General features: G+C 41.9%; 1 protein-coding gene across 1 annotated transcript in view; it reads left to right on the top strand.

Moving 5' to 3' along the window:
• Nucleotides 1–13,264, top strand: part of dock5 (dedicator of cytokinesis 5) — a 34,653-nt gene extending 21,389 nt beyond the window's left edge. Inside the window, exons 24-51 of the mRNA XM_061071429.1 lie at nucleotides 265–335; nucleotides 565–671; nucleotides 855–991; nucleotides 2,904–2,999; nucleotides 3,195–3,293; nucleotides 3,883–4,053; nucleotides 4,191–4,291; nucleotides 4,376–4,434; nucleotides 4,683–4,837; nucleotides 4,941–5,026; nucleotides 5,413–5,569; nucleotides 5,654–5,694; nucleotides 5,783–5,873; nucleotides 5,993–6,112; nucleotides 6,688–6,777; nucleotides 7,301–7,405; nucleotides 7,652–7,793; nucleotides 8,153–8,234; nucleotides 8,348–8,432; nucleotides 8,592–8,678; nucleotides 8,770–8,946; nucleotides 9,690–9,773; nucleotides 9,864–10,001; nucleotides 10,235–10,407; nucleotides 10,599–10,722; nucleotides 10,885–11,035; nucleotides 11,226–11,338; nucleotides 11,462–13,264. Of these exons, the coding sequence (XP_060927412.1) occupies nucleotides 265–335; nucleotides 565–671; nucleotides 855–991; nucleotides 2,904–2,999; nucleotides 3,195–3,293; nucleotides 3,883–4,053; nucleotides 4,191–4,291; nucleotides 4,376–4,434; nucleotides 4,683–4,837; nucleotides 4,941–5,026; nucleotides 5,413–5,569; nucleotides 5,654–5,694; nucleotides 5,783–5,873; nucleotides 5,993–6,112; nucleotides 6,688–6,777; nucleotides 7,301–7,405; nucleotides 7,652–7,793; nucleotides 8,153–8,234; nucleotides 8,348–8,432; nucleotides 8,592–8,678; nucleotides 8,770–8,946; nucleotides 9,690–9,773; nucleotides 9,864–10,001; nucleotides 10,235–10,407; nucleotides 10,599–10,722; nucleotides 10,885–11,035; nucleotides 11,226–11,338; nucleotides 11,462–11,563 (3,144 nt within the window). The 3' untranslated portion in view covers nucleotides 11,564–13,264. The remainder of the gene's footprint in view (nucleotides 1–264; nucleotides 336–564; nucleotides 672–854; nucleotides 992–2,903; nucleotides 3,000–3,194; nucleotides 3,294–3,882; nucleotides 4,054–4,190; nucleotides 4,292–4,375; nucleotides 4,435–4,682; nucleotides 4,838–4,940; nucleotides 5,027–5,412; nucleotides 5,570–5,653; nucleotides 5,695–5,782; nucleotides 5,874–5,992; nucleotides 6,113–6,687; nucleotides 6,778–7,300; nucleotides 7,406–7,651; nucleotides 7,794–8,152; nucleotides 8,235–8,347; nucleotides 8,433–8,591; nucleotides 8,679–8,769; nucleotides 8,947–9,689; nucleotides 9,774–9,863; nucleotides 10,002–10,234; nucleotides 10,408–10,598; nucleotides 10,723–10,884; nucleotides 11,036–11,225; nucleotides 11,339–11,461) is intronic.
• The last annotated feature ends 1,413 nt before the right edge of the window (nucleotides 13,265–14,677 follow it).

The following is a 14,677-nucleotide window of genomic DNA, read 5'->3' as shown; positions in this document are numbered from 1 at the left end:
TCAGACTCTATGAAGATGCTTTAATCTTCAGTCTCATCATCTTTCAGTGCTGCATATAAATTTCATGGACTTCATCAGTCAAGCTGTGAAAATCTGTGGCACTGTTTTATGGACAAATGATTGAAAAGTTTTACAAATTAACTGCAGAATGAGTGTGGGCTCCCCGTTGGCAGCTGCTGTAAGTCGAAGAAAAGCTTGTTTACAAGAGAATAAACAACATCCCTTCGCTCCAGCCTGATGAGACCTGATTCTTTGTTTTTTCAGGGGGCAATATTAAAATACCTCCCCAGCATCATTAATGACATCCAGTCTGCGTTTGATCCCGTGGAGCTCAGGTAAGTCTCCAGAGGGTTTGCACAGCAGGAAATGATAATTGCCTGCCTCAGTGCAAATGATCATATTCTTTTTAGAGTTAAGGGGTTATGCTTCTCCTTTCTCGACGCCGTAGAGTTAACCCATAATGTGTGTTACTCATTAGTCCTCCATGACAATAATTACCAGATGTGAGATGTGAATAACATTAAAAATGTCCCCGCTGCTCCTTTCTTTCATTTTCTTAAACAGCGTGCTCCTAGCAAAGTTCATCGAGAGCATTCCAGACTCGCAGCTCGTGCGTCAGAAGCTGGGCTGCATGTGTAAAATGGTGGAGAGTGACCTTTTCAGGCAGCCAGGTAAGAGTCCTCGAGGCTCAAAAAACCACATAATGACATTTCACACAAGATGAAGGGAACAATGCATTGCTTCACATTACACCTACGTACCTGTTTGTCAGGTCAACTCCATTAACAGAAAATGTGATGTTTGATCCAACAAGCTCTGTTTTTTTCTTTTTCTTCTCCACTCCTTTGCTGCAGATTGTCGAGATGTACTCCTGCCACTTGTCACTGACCAGCTGAGTGGGCAGCTGGACGACCACTCGTGTAAACCCGACCACGAGGCCTGCGTCCAGCTGCTCAGCACAGTGTTGGACAACCTGGACCGCAAGGACGTGGTGAGGAGAACAAATTCACTGTCAGACACGCAAAGATAATAGCGTTAAAGGTTCATTACACTCAAATTACAGGGGGAGAAAAATGAAAATATGGGTTTCATGCACAAGGTGGCAGAGATAAACTAATGAGATAAGAAATCAGTGGGGAGGTGGTAGCAAAACCACAGGTTATTATGGAAAGGAGCCAGTTGAGGTGATTCTGGCATCTATGTAGAGGGTTTCAAGGCACGTCCAGCTGAAAGGAATTCCTGGGGCAGATCCAGAGAACTGTGCCTTTCAAATTACACATCCCATCATGCCTGGGAGCATCACTGGGTCTCCCCTGGAGGGGTGAGGAAACTTAGCCCCTTCCCACTGATTTTTGTATTATTTACCTGGGTTTTCATCTGTTTTCACCACCACGATAAGATGAAGGCATTGAATCTCGAGGGGAGACCTTACTTAAACAAATTCCAATTAAAAACTTGTGTCAGTCCAAACCCAAAGATATTTACCTTACTGTAATTTAGGTCAAGGAAAGTCCTCATTCAGTTCACTAATTAGAGGGTGCTCTGTTTTTCCGCACAAACGTCACTCACATGCAACCAGTGATAGGTACATAGACTAAGGTTTAAAAGACAAGCTTTCGTGTGCATTGCATGCCACTTGCAGTTACGCAAACAATATGAGGGCAGACTGTGTTGACAGTAACAACTTTATAATTTGACTCTGCAAATAGCAATGCACACAGCTATACAAAGCAAAACACGAAGATCTTATCTGTTACAATGAGAAGTGTAAAAAAACGTGTTGTGCCTCCGCGACAGCCTGTGGCCGGAGGGAATCTTTTCACAAACATTTCACTTTGACTCAAAGATGAACTGATTAGAGTTTGAAGGTCAAATGATCAAGGTCACATGACCTCACATGATTGTGAATGCAATATATGGAATTCCATCACATCCAGCACAAATATTCACTTGGACTCAAGAATGCCCTGATTCAGATTTGGTGGTCAAAGGTGACCTCACCAAGCACATTTTTTGCCTTGTGAATGCCATATCTCTGGAACGCCTTCAGTAAATCTTTTCACATTTTTGCATCAATATTAACTTGCACTCAACAACTAACTGATTCGATTTTGGTGCAAAGGGAGAAAAGTTAAAGTCACGGTGACCTCACGTTCCAATGAATATGATCTATTTAATCACATCTGGCACAATTCACTTCACTTCACACATTGACGGCCTGATGGGAATTTGAGGGTCAAAGGTCAACATGACCTCTCAAAACACGTTTTATCTTGTGAACACAGTATCTCAGTAAAAGACAAGGTCACGGTGGCCTCACAAAACATGATTGGGTCTCTTGAATGTGATCAGACTGCCTTGAGGGAATTTGTTCAACTTGAACTGATGAACTGATTGGATTTCAGTGGTCAAAGGTTAAGGTCATAATGAGCTGATATGAATCTGTAAATAAAAAATTGATAGAGACGGAAACTGCAATGGTTGCCGGAGGCTTACAACTGCTGCATATTTCTTTTCATAATGAAACAGTCACAGGTCGCCGCAGTCTAGATAATTAATGGTGCTGTCGTCATGTAGATGATGACCTTTTTTAATAATCAATTATTTAAATGGTTGTGGATTCATTTTTTGAAGAATTAGGATTATCTATAGTAATTGGAACAGTCTTTGTAGGAGGACATGCTGCTGTATTTTTGTCAGATCTCAGACCATCACAAAATAAATTCCATTCCCCTCCACTGTATGCACTGACCTTGGCAAATAAAGCCAGCACTAAAAATAAATGAGTAAAATAGGGGTTTTGTAATTTGGCTGAATTGGGTCCTTTTAATAGCGGCAGCATTGTATAACATATCTGTGCCACCATGTTTCAACTGTACCTGAGGCGCTCTCTGTCTTTGCAGGGTCCAACCAGAGGGCACGTTCAGCTGATAATGGAGCGGCTTCTTCGCAGGGTTAATCGCACAGTCATCAGCATGGACAGGTCGTCCCTTCTCATTGTAAGACCCAGTGTGACGTTGGAGTCGAAATTAATCCTTGACGATTGCAACCTCAGCCTTTGTGTTTGCATTAATGAGTGTGAAATCACCTAAAACAATTCACCAAAAGCAACAAAGGACGTGCTGGGGTGCAGTTTTTTTAAGTGATATTTTACTGTGAAAACATGTGAGTGATAGTGGACCTCTCTTTGGCAGGGTCACTATCTCGCCTGCATGACCGCCATCCTGAAGCAAATGGATGACATGCATTACGCCCACTACATCAGCACCTTCAAGACCAGACAGGATATCATAGTAAGTGTCCCTGTTACTCCCCTGTTGCCTACAGCTCCAGCTGAAAGATCTCATCAATAACAGGCATTAAACCACCCGTGTCACTTACTGCTCCTTAAGAGAATATTGATTACAGATATTTCACTCAGTGGATTGGGGTGACATGATGAGGATGTCTGTAAGACCTCCATTAAGGAGCATTGTGTGTGCCTGACATGTTGCAGCACTGGATTTGCTTATGCCTCTTATAAACCAAAATGAACAGGTATGTGCAGGTTTTTTTAAATGTAGGTAAACCCATTAAAAAATGCACCAAAAACTGAGGAGTTCTCTCCTCGCTGTCAAATTAGCATGTTCACCCGGTTGTTTCCATCACTGCCGATCGGAGCCGCAGCCGATTAAAAACCTGTGTCATTTCAGGGTCATTTGACTCTGGAGTAAATGCTGATTGTATCCATTCCCATTGCAGACAGAAACCAGATGTTAGTGGGTTTTTAGACCAGTGGAAAAGAGGCTTTAGTTTGGTTCAATTACTTATCTTTCAGAGATTATTGTAGTTCTTTTAAAGCGAGAGTGCATACTTGCAGTAAAGCTTCCTCTCTGCCCTCAGGACTTTCTCATGGAGACATTCATCATGTTTAAAGACCTCATGGGAAATGTCTTCCCGGCTGACTGGATGATCATGAACCTGGTGCAGATGCAGGTCTTCCTCAGGGCCATCGACCAGTACTCGGACGTCCTCAACATGTACTTCTTGGACCAGGCACATTTCGAGCTACAGGTGCGTCGCCTCTCCTCCCTCCTCTCTCCTTCGTCTAAGTAGAGGTCACATTTTTTATTCAACACAAAATCAAAAGCCAATATTATGAGACGGTAATTATGTCATTAATATTTGAAAACCCTGCTTCCCCCTCGCAGCTTTGGAATAACTACTTTCATTTGACTGTGGCATTCCTCACCCACAAGACACTGCAGCTCGAATCCTTCTCTCAGGAGAAACGGAATAAGATACTGAACAAGTGAGTCGACTCCCAGCTCATCAAAAAGATTATTTTAATGTCAGAAACTGTAATGTACAGCTCTTTAATTTCGTTTTACCACAGATATGGAGACATGAGGAAGACTTTTGGGTTTAAAATAAGAGACATGTGGTACAATCTCGGTGAGTGTTTTTGCACCATCTGATAAAGCTACTATCATCACAGAGTTAGTGGGATTGTTTATTCGGTACATGCCATGTGGAAAAACAGGACACTATTTTTTTTATTGTCCAGTTTCACAGTGGATTGTTGTTTTGTTTACTATATTATTAGATTTGGCCTCTGTTTGTTGAATGACGCAGATGCAGTTTATTGCCTTCTCAAATCATGCTATGATATTTTGGTGTGATAATGTTCTGTTGTCCCCCAGGCCCCCACAAAATGAAGTTCATCCCAGCCATGGTCGGGCCCATCCTTGCGGTCACACTGGTGCCTCAGCCTGAACTGAGGAAAGCTACCATCCCCATCTTCTTTGATATGATGCAGTGTGAGCACAACTTCAACCCCGGACGGACATTTGAGACGGTAAAAAGCTCTGAAATGCCACACTTCTCCTGGATAAATAAGACCTTTGTTTTTACGATGCTGTGTTTGTATTTTTCTTTAAATCACCTTCTTGTCTTTGCAGTTCGAGAATGAACTGATTACAAAGCTGGATCAAGAGGTGGAAGGAGGTCAAGGGGATGAGCAGTACAAAGTCCTGCTGGAGAAAACGTAAGGCTCAAGAAAAAAATATTAATTCTATTCTGAGACTGGTTCAAGTAATGCAGCACACCGATAAAACACTCTTCAATACTGTGTAATAGGAAATTCACATAGGATTGCTGATGAAACAAAAAGCAGGTTTTCTGGTTGTGTGTTTTTTTTTTTTTTTTAAGTCCACAAGGAGCCAGCAGGACAAGATGGTCTACTGGAATTGTAAACAACCTCTAATCAATAGAAAACTCTTGAGGACAGAATGTTTTGGTCGCAGACAACTGCAAAAACAGGTTTTAGTTTTCTGGTCAGATTCAAAGGAAGGCTTTGGGGAACCGATAAACTAGACATAGCCCATTACAGCTGAGGAGTAGTCTGTGAAGGACATTTGTTTATATGTGCAGGTTACTGGAGCACTGCAGGCGCCACAGATACCTGTCACAGTCAGGGGAGGAGCTGGCTCTGCTGCTCAGCAGCCTGCTGGAGAATCTCCTGGCGTACCGCACCATCACACATGATGAAAGTCCAGAGCACCGAATGAGCTGCACTGTCAATGTGCTGGTATGCTCCCTGTTTATGTCCACGGTTTGTACATGTACATTAAGCAGTTTTCAGAAATAAGCTATTTATTTATTTTTTCTGCAGAACTTCTACAAAGAGAAAAAGAGGGAGGACATTTACATTCGGTGAGTTAGACAGAGACAGAGTTTGTGGTTTCAGGGACAAACTTTATCTGACTGATTTACTCAGGTACTCATGTACTCATGTGACCAGGTACTTGTACAAGCTGAGAGATCTGCACCTGGACTGTGAGAACTACACAGAGGCATCCTACACTCTGCTACTACACGCCGAAATACTGGAGGTCGCTAACACATCACAGTACTTTTTTTTAGTTTGAGTTGTTTCACCTGTGCTAATATCACCATGTTTCTAAATGTTCAGTGAGTGATACATTCTAAGTTAATTGATTTTCCTCCTCAGTGGTCTGACAAACCCTGTGCATCTCACCTCATCCCTCGAGATGGGGACCGTGTGTGGACCCAACAGGAGCTGAAAGAGAGGCTCTTCCAGGAGATCATTTGTTACTTTGACAAGGGCAAGGTGAGTGTCATCTGCCTTGTCTGTGAGCTGCTGTTGAAAAAACACATACAGATATTTATTTGGGATGCAAATAATGTTATAATGAATGTTTTCTGAATCAAAATTGTTATTTTTACCATGACACATTTTCACTATGTCCCTGTACATTTCAATTTTTAAGTGTTTCATGTCTTAGATTTTCAAATTAGTTCTTTGATATTTTGAGATGTAATTTACCCACATTTTTATCTTTTGGTTTGTTCCTTTCATCTATATCAGGATATTTCTCCTGCCTCTAATCTGGACAGATTGCAGAAAATGTCTGTGTACATGGTTTATGTATCTGATGTGTATATAATATGGTGATAAAGTAAATCATCCTTGGTGAGAGTATGGGCTCTGAGTGCCATTCTAGTTGTGTTAGTGTTAAGGGTTCGTCTCTGGCTACAACATCCATATCAACAGTTTCCCCTCTAGGCTGTGAGCACAGAGGACAACCATTAGAGCCAAGTGCCACAGTTCAACTTGTGCTCCTGTGTGTTTGTGTTAGTATTTTATGTCCCCCTTTTAACTGAGCCTTGTACATGTCTTGTCAGATGTGGGAGAAGGCCATTGAGCTGGGCAAGCAGCTTGCCAAGATGCACGAGACCCACATGTTTGACTTCATGGAGCTCAGCCAGCTTCTGGTAAGAGGATGCACGCACTGCAATTCAGCCCCGCAAACAAAAGACTTTCACTCCTAAAACATTAAAACTCCTCGGAACAAAGCAGCTGTATGAAACGACATGAAAAGAACTTCAATGGAGGTGGTTTTTATTGTTGGTGCCTTGTTAGCACTATAGAAATTGGCCAGATGAATGAGAATTCTGTATAATTGGTAGAAGGAACAACTGAAGGAAGGGAACAAGAAATAAATGTGTGTTTGCCTGTTGTCTCATTTTCTATTATTTCTCTATTTCTCTCTGCTGATTCTGTGGAGTTATAATGTATTATGTATTTAAGTCATTTGCTATGATTTTGCTCCTATAAACTTTTCCCAAAATTGGACAAAATGAAATGGCAGTCGTCATATATTTTTCTATTTGAATTAATTAATTATGAACATGTCTGTTCATAATTAATTAACGTTTTTGGTAATTAGTAATAGACTAATTACAACTGAGTGTATATGTTCATTAATGCAGTCATCTTCTCTGTTCCCTGTCACAGAAACAACAAGCCCAGTTCTATGAGAACATAATGCATGCGATGCGGCCACAGCCAGAGTACTTTGCTGTAGGATATTATGGCCTCGGATTCCCTTCCTTCCTCCGGGTAAGAAAGTGATTACCTGCTGTATTTCAATAAATAGAGACTTAGTGAAACCTCAATATGCCTGTGCTTATGCAGTGAGCTGGCTTTTTGAAGCATTTCTCTGGACAATTTGCAATAATGCAGATAAAGGTTATTGGCTTTTTGATGACACAAGAGAATGTCAGACTTAAAACAGGTCTGTCAAGAGGTTGCACTGACGTACCTCTTATATATCAGGGAAAGTAAACTGAAATGTTTCCTCTGCAGAACAAGATGTTCATCTTCAGAGGCAAAGAGTATGAGTGGCTTGAAGACTTCAGCTTGAAGCTGCTCTCTCAGTTCCCAATCGCCGTCCGGATGACAAGCACAGCGCCCCCTGGAGACAACATCATCAACTCCCCTGGACAGCGTATCCTTAATTAATTAGCCACACATAAAAGCTTTTTAATATTCCATATTTTAAGCCATATTAACAATTTGGCTCCAGGGATGGCAGTGAGGTTTGCTAATTAGCGTCCTAATATGCTTATTAAGATGATGAACATGAAAAACAGTACACCTGCTTAACATTAGTATTTAAGTTTTGTTTGTGTGATATTAGTATGTAGCTCAAAGCATCGCTGTGCCCAATTTTAGCCTCACAAAGCTGCTAACACGGCTCTGGGCTTGTTTCACACTTACAGATTTAAGAAAATCTGATTCAGTGAGACCTGTCTCTACCTGTACATCCACAGTATTACTGCTCTTATCCTTAGTTGAAATTCCCAGATATCCAGTGCTTTACTGTCAAGCCTGTTCTCACTGTGCCGCTGCAGTTTAAAGACAAGGGGGTTCCAGAGCAGATATTAAAGTGCGTAACAGAACACTTAAAGGCTAATTTATTTTCTTGTGAATGCACCCTGGGATTTATAGTTCTGTGGTCAAACCACTAACTCATTGCTGTTCTGCCCTGTTCTCTCGCAGCTATTACAGAACCAATGAAGTGGACAAGTTCCAGTATTCAAGGGCCTTCAGGAAAGGTGAAAAGGACCCAGACAATGAATTTGCGGTGAGCACTTTTCAAGTTCACTTTTAAGCACAAGGCTCATACGTGTAAATTTCAAAATAAGAACATAAACCTCCCTGTGTCTGTAAATACCTCACTCTGAATATAATAAAGATATTAAAATGTCAGCGTTTATTGTTTTATTGATATTCTGCCCCACAGACCATGTGGATTGAGAGAACAACTTACATAACTGCCTATCGCTTCCCAGGGATTCTCAAATGGTTTGAAGTCAAATCCGTCTCAGTGGTAAGAAGCAGACTCGATGCTCCGACTCTGTTTTCATAGTAAACATTCCTCTAACTCACATCATTCTTTTTGTGACTCTCCTGATGGACAGGAGGAGATCAGTCCTCTGGAGAACGCCATCGAAACAATGGAGATGGCGAATGAAAAGCTGAGTAACCTGGTGCAGCAGCAAGCCTGCGATCGCTCACTGTCCATCAACCCACTGTCCATGATGCTCAGCGGCATCGTTGACCCAGCAGTCATGGGCGGCTTCTCCAACTATGAGAAGGTCTGATTTATGTCTGCAATGTGAATAGTTCTGTTATTTAATCCGGTCGTGTCATTGGGATTAAGGCCTTCAAGTATCCTCTGAGCTAACGAATGTGAAAAACACCATTATTTTAAATGCATCAATCCGAATCATAGACAAACTAGATTTACACTCAGTCGAGCACAAACCTCGACCAAGGCCCGACATTGCCCTTAGATTCAATCAAGCTGCACCAAATTGCTCACACTTATAAATTAGGGTTCTCTTATTGTAAGACAAATTTCTGTAAGATATATATGAAATATTTCATGGGAAATCAGTGACAATGTCCAAAAAGAAGCCCTATCTCACGATGTAGATGGTGATAGTCTAACCCCCTTGTCACAACCATCAACCACAAATATTATGTCACTGTGCCTCTGATTACAGACTGCACTATATGAGCTGTAATGGTGTAGCTGTTTGCTAAATCAGGTTTTGGCTGTGTGCACAGTTGGTTTACATTATTAATGTGGAAAACCATAAACTGCTATTAAAGAACACAGCTAAATCATACCAATGCAATCATAATATAAATGTTTGATCTCCTCTTCATGACTTGTACCTGGCTTCAGGCCTGTTACAGAGTTGTATTCCTAAGGGAACCACTGTGGCCTCTTTGTCATGCTGTGTAAACCTGTTCATTGTTGTTTGTGGGGATATTTGTTGTAAGCCTGTGTTTTGTCGAAACCTATTCATCCTGTTTTTCTATCCTCTCGTAGGCGTTCTTTACAGACACCTACATGCAAGAGCATCCAGAGGAGCACGAGAGTATTGAGATCCTTAAACAGCTCATCGCTCTGCAGGTAAATCCCTCGCCCATCGCAGCCCTTGACCTCGGAGCAGTAGGCGGTTTATGACACTTAAGTTCCCTCTCCCTCCCCCCCCCCCTCCAGGTCCCTCTGTTGGCAGACGGGATTCGCATCCATGGGGAGAAGACGACGGAGCAGCTGAAGCCCTTACACAACCGAATGGTTACCTGCTTCCAAGACCTTCGGGAGAAAGTGGAGAAGCATTATGGCGTCATAACCTTGGTGTGTTGCCAACTCCAAACTCAATTTAATGCAAAAAGGGTGCCAACTTAAGATATTGGCCCTGTTGCCTTCCTATCAAATGCTTCTCATTCAAAGCGGAGTGTACATTATATTAGCCCCCGGCCATAAATCTCCCTTTAGCCAGGCTGGTGTGACCTGTGTTTTTGCCTGTCATTGTGCTCCTCCCCTGCCAAGATTCTCTGATGATGCTTAATCCCATTTGTGTGTCCCAGCCCTGTTCGCTCGCTGAAAAGAAGAAGAGCCGCGTGGGCTCAGTGGTGATGCCCTACATCCTGTCCTCCACCCTGCGCCGCATGTCCACTATTTCCACCCTCTCCTCCGCCTCCTCAGGCCTCTCCAGCGGCTCTGCATCCTCAGACGGACCCTCCGGCATTTCCTCCCAAGAGTCAGTCCCTGCATCAGAGCATCCTCTCCCTGCTCCTTTAGTCTACCTCTCTCCCTGTCTGCTTTTCATATTGTCTGCCTGCGTTGCCCTCCCTATAAGAGACGACTTACATCTGACATAAAGCATTGTTTTTCTTTCTGATTCTCTTATGTCTGATTATTCACAAGCAGTTCCTTGTTGTCCTGTCCCAGCAATCGCAGGGCCTCCATCCTGTCCCGCTCTGAGGAGGACAACAGGATTGGTCGAAAGAACAGGAAGGAGTGGAACGTGAGCAAATCTCAGGTCTTACTGGAGAGGCAGTCCGACACTGATGAGGTACAACCTAATGTGCAGGAGCAATTTTTTTAATAAAGACACAATTGTCATCTAAAATATACCGAGGTTTCACTCCGAGGATTGTATACGTTTCTGTGATTTAGTTGTGAATGGGGGAATAGCATGGATGCTCATATCTTTGTTTTCCTACTTTTATTCCAGACGCCTCCAGAGAGGCCCAAGAGTTTACAGTTTGGAGACAAACGTCTTCCACTCACGCTGTTCCAGGGGGTTTCGTCCAAGCTCAGCAACTCTATCCCTCTCAGCCCGCTACCTGCCTCTCCAAACACACCGCACCCCCCACGCAGCTACAGTACGTTCTCTTGGGACAAACACACACACTGCATCACTCTCAAGAATTACACCTCACACACAGAAAAAGGAGGGAGATCATGCCTGCTAACGTTGTGTAATCACATTCAGGTCTACACACACACACGCGGGCATATTCACAGATGCATGCTGTTTGAAAAGCTTTTGTTCTCCTCACTCCCATGTGTTAGGTTTTTCGTCGCTTCTCAGCGACAGTGATACCGTCGACACCCCAGGGACCCCCCCACCCATGCCTCCGAAGAAACACCCGCACGAGATTGACAGCCCAAGGTTCTCTACAGAGGTACATCTGCTGGCAGAAAATAGCATCCCCACGCTATTGCATATTTAATGGCGGTTAAACGTGAAAATATTCAGTTTTTTATTCTTTATTTGAAGTCCTAACTTAAACTCCTTTCCCCCACAGTTCACTCCTCCGCTGCCGATGAAAATTGAAAGCAAGCCACCGCCACCTCCTCCGAAGACGCGGAAGTCCATGTTCCCGGCGTATGACCCCACCCCGCAGTAAGGCGACACCTACGTCTCAAAGTACAAAAGTGTCACTAATTCTGTGATTTGGCAGTGGTGAAAGTGCACTGAGGAATGAACGATGCTGGAACGTCTACGTGGGATGTGCACTGGGTTCTCAGCAGAAAGTCTTTCTGATGCAAGTCGGTTATAATTCCAAGCAGTGCTTTGTTGTCGAGTTTAAGCAGTTTTATTTTATAAGCCGCGAGGAAAGATATATGTACGGGCAAAAATAGAACAATGATGTTGGGTGCACGAGGTCACTCCAGCCTTTGATTCAGTTTGTATTTTAAGAGATAATGAAACATTGATTAGATGTTTTTTAGTTACCACTCGCAGGGAAAAGGAACAACAAACGTTGCCATGTTTTGTTTAGTTTTTATGTGTTGGAGTGACACTGGATGACTTACCCCCCCCCCTCTCTGTTCACTGGCATTCCATATTTGAACAGGATAAAGCTGCGGTAGACACATGCCAAACTTGTTCAAGAGCAGGGAATACAATGCACAGATTGTAACTGATATTTGTTTCTTTTGTGTTTGATGATGACGTTGAGTCACATTATGATCGAGCAGAATTTTTCTAAAACGCGATGTTTCAAAAACACTGGATGGCATTATTGAATGTGGTACGAACTGTGTTGTGATGTTGATGATCAACTGAATACTGTAACTGATGCTTCTCCACTGCGTCACATCGATGTTGATGTTCAGTGGAAGTTCATTTCTCCTTAAAGGAATAGTTCGCCATTTTGGGGAAATATCTTTATTTCCTTTACCTGTCAAGAGTTAGATAGATACCACTCTCATATGTGTAGGATAAATGCAGAGCTGGAGCTAGCAACAGGTCAGCTTAGCTTAGCTTAGCATAGACTGGAAATGGAGGGAAACTGTGATAAAAAAATAAAACTGAAATAGATCCGAACATAACCACCAAAACCCCCCCACTCTAAATCCACAACCTGATGTTTTACTTTTATTTTGATCAAATTAAACAATTATAAAAAGCTTTAATTAATCAGCAACAGTAGATGATTTTTCGTCTGAGATAAGGAGTTCTGGTCTTTATGCTAAGCTAAGTTTACAGGCTGTCACATCCAGCTATGTATTTAATATGCAGACATTAAATAGGTATAGGTATCGATCTACTCATGTAACTCTGAGTAAGGAAGGGATATGTCGAACTGGTCCTTTAATCAATGGTAACCGCTGTTAAAGTGTCTTTGAAGTTCACTGTAGTTTTATATTTCAGGAGTTCCTCCATTTTCTTTTTTACCAGTTCATTATTGAAATTTAAATTATTGCTATTCATTGAATTTTAATGTCTCCATTATTTTTGCACACGTAGTGTTGACACAGAGGGTTTATTTGTATCAAGAGTAATTTAGGTCTAATTTCAGCAAATGGCTCTAATGTGCACTGCTGACTTTTTTTTTTAAAATTGTATATGTCTTCACATTGCCAAATCTATGCATGTTCTGAAAATGATCACAATGAATTCACAATTAAGCTGTCAATATTAAAGGTTTATTTTTAGATTTTTTTAAATTTCTATTCAAGGGATTAACTGTTTTTGTACAGTACACAGGATTTAAGAAACATTAGACATAAAATGCCTCAAGAGATATATAGTGATCTTTTTTTATGATTCTTTTTATGAACAAACGTTGTTGACTGAACAAAAATAAAGACGTGTTGAAAGACCTGTGTCTCCTGTGATTTGGTGTCATCGATTATTTTAGAAAGACGTCTCTTAAGTACAATCCTGTCACAAGGAGTAAACAGACAACTCTGTGCTCCCTCACTGGAAACAGCCGTTGTGATGCTGTTGATGGCACAAAAAAATGACACTTTCAAGCTCCAAACATCCAAAACTGCTGATTTATGTATTTCAAATACAATTAGGTGCAGGAAAATGATGCCTCCAGCTCTGATGCACGAGCTTAAGACGCACTATCTGGGGAAGCTGTCCAGAAGGAGGAGTTTACGAGATGTTTACAGGAGTTGTTTGATGGCTGCTGCTCTTGCTAATCTGGATTGTTAATTGCCTGTTCCTTCCTGTCAGATTGTGAGCGACGGGATATTGCTCTTCGCACACGTCTCAGGAGCAATGACTGTTGAAAGTGATGTTCACCCGGGCAGCGAGAGCAGCGTTGCTTCAGCTGGATGCTCGGGAACATCTCCATGGAAACAATCTCCATACTGTTGATATGTTTACTACTTCATGCCGTAAAGAATCTGGGGCCATCAATCACTACAGCTTCCTTCCTTCAATTTTATTTCTCACGTTGCTCCAGCTTCCCTTTAACCGACAATAAGATGGTGACACTTTTACTGTATATGTCCACTGTGTATTGTTACACGTCACACACTTTGCATCACCTTCAAACAGCCCTTTTGGAAAGCAATTCTATTTCCTGCAGATTGTTGCAAACTCTCATATACCTAAGTGCAGTTTTTATATACCTGTGTTACCCCACTAAAACCCAGAGGGAAATACGGTACTTTCTACTCCACTACGTTTATATCTGACAGCTACTCTCCAGATTAAGCTTTCACATAAAAACATGAAATACAGCACTGAGATGAAACCAGCGCATCCAAACCTTTTTGGCTCGTGAACCCTCGTGATAAAGAAGCGCTTGGTCCTTATTACCTCTCAGACGTCTTTGAGTTGTTAACTGTTCTGTCAAACAAGTATTTACTCCGAGCTGTTTTTAAGCTCAAGTGGGTCAAATTATCCGATGTCCACTGAGAAAAAGGAAAGCAATAAATACAACTGAAACAATACAAATTCATTTGTAACATCTCAACCACTCAGGTCTATCTGGTGAGTAGAGGTGTATAAAAATGGATGTAAAGGTCTGGAAAGTGAAGCCAATGTGCAGGTGCCTGAAACCTGTATTCTCTCAAAGGACCAGCGGAGGGCTACTCCACTGGTTTCAAAAATAAGTATATTTCTGCAGAAGTCTTGGAGACAGCCTCACTTCTCACTTCAATTATAACCGCACTATATTTTCCTCATGGGTAGTTTAAAGTATGATGCTTATTTTGTGAATTATGGTCCAACTTAATTTTAAAAATACATTTTGCAGATAATACTTCTGAATGCAGGA

The sequence above is a fragment of the Limanda limanda genome, chromosome 5, assembly GCF_963576545.1.
Source record: "Limanda limanda chromosome 5, fLimLim1.1, whole genome shotgun sequence".
Lineage (NCBI taxonomy): Eukaryota > Metazoa > Chordata > Actinopteri > Pleuronectiformes > Pleuronectidae > Limanda > Limanda limanda.
This window is presented reverse-complemented; position numbering and strand designations above follow the sequence as displayed.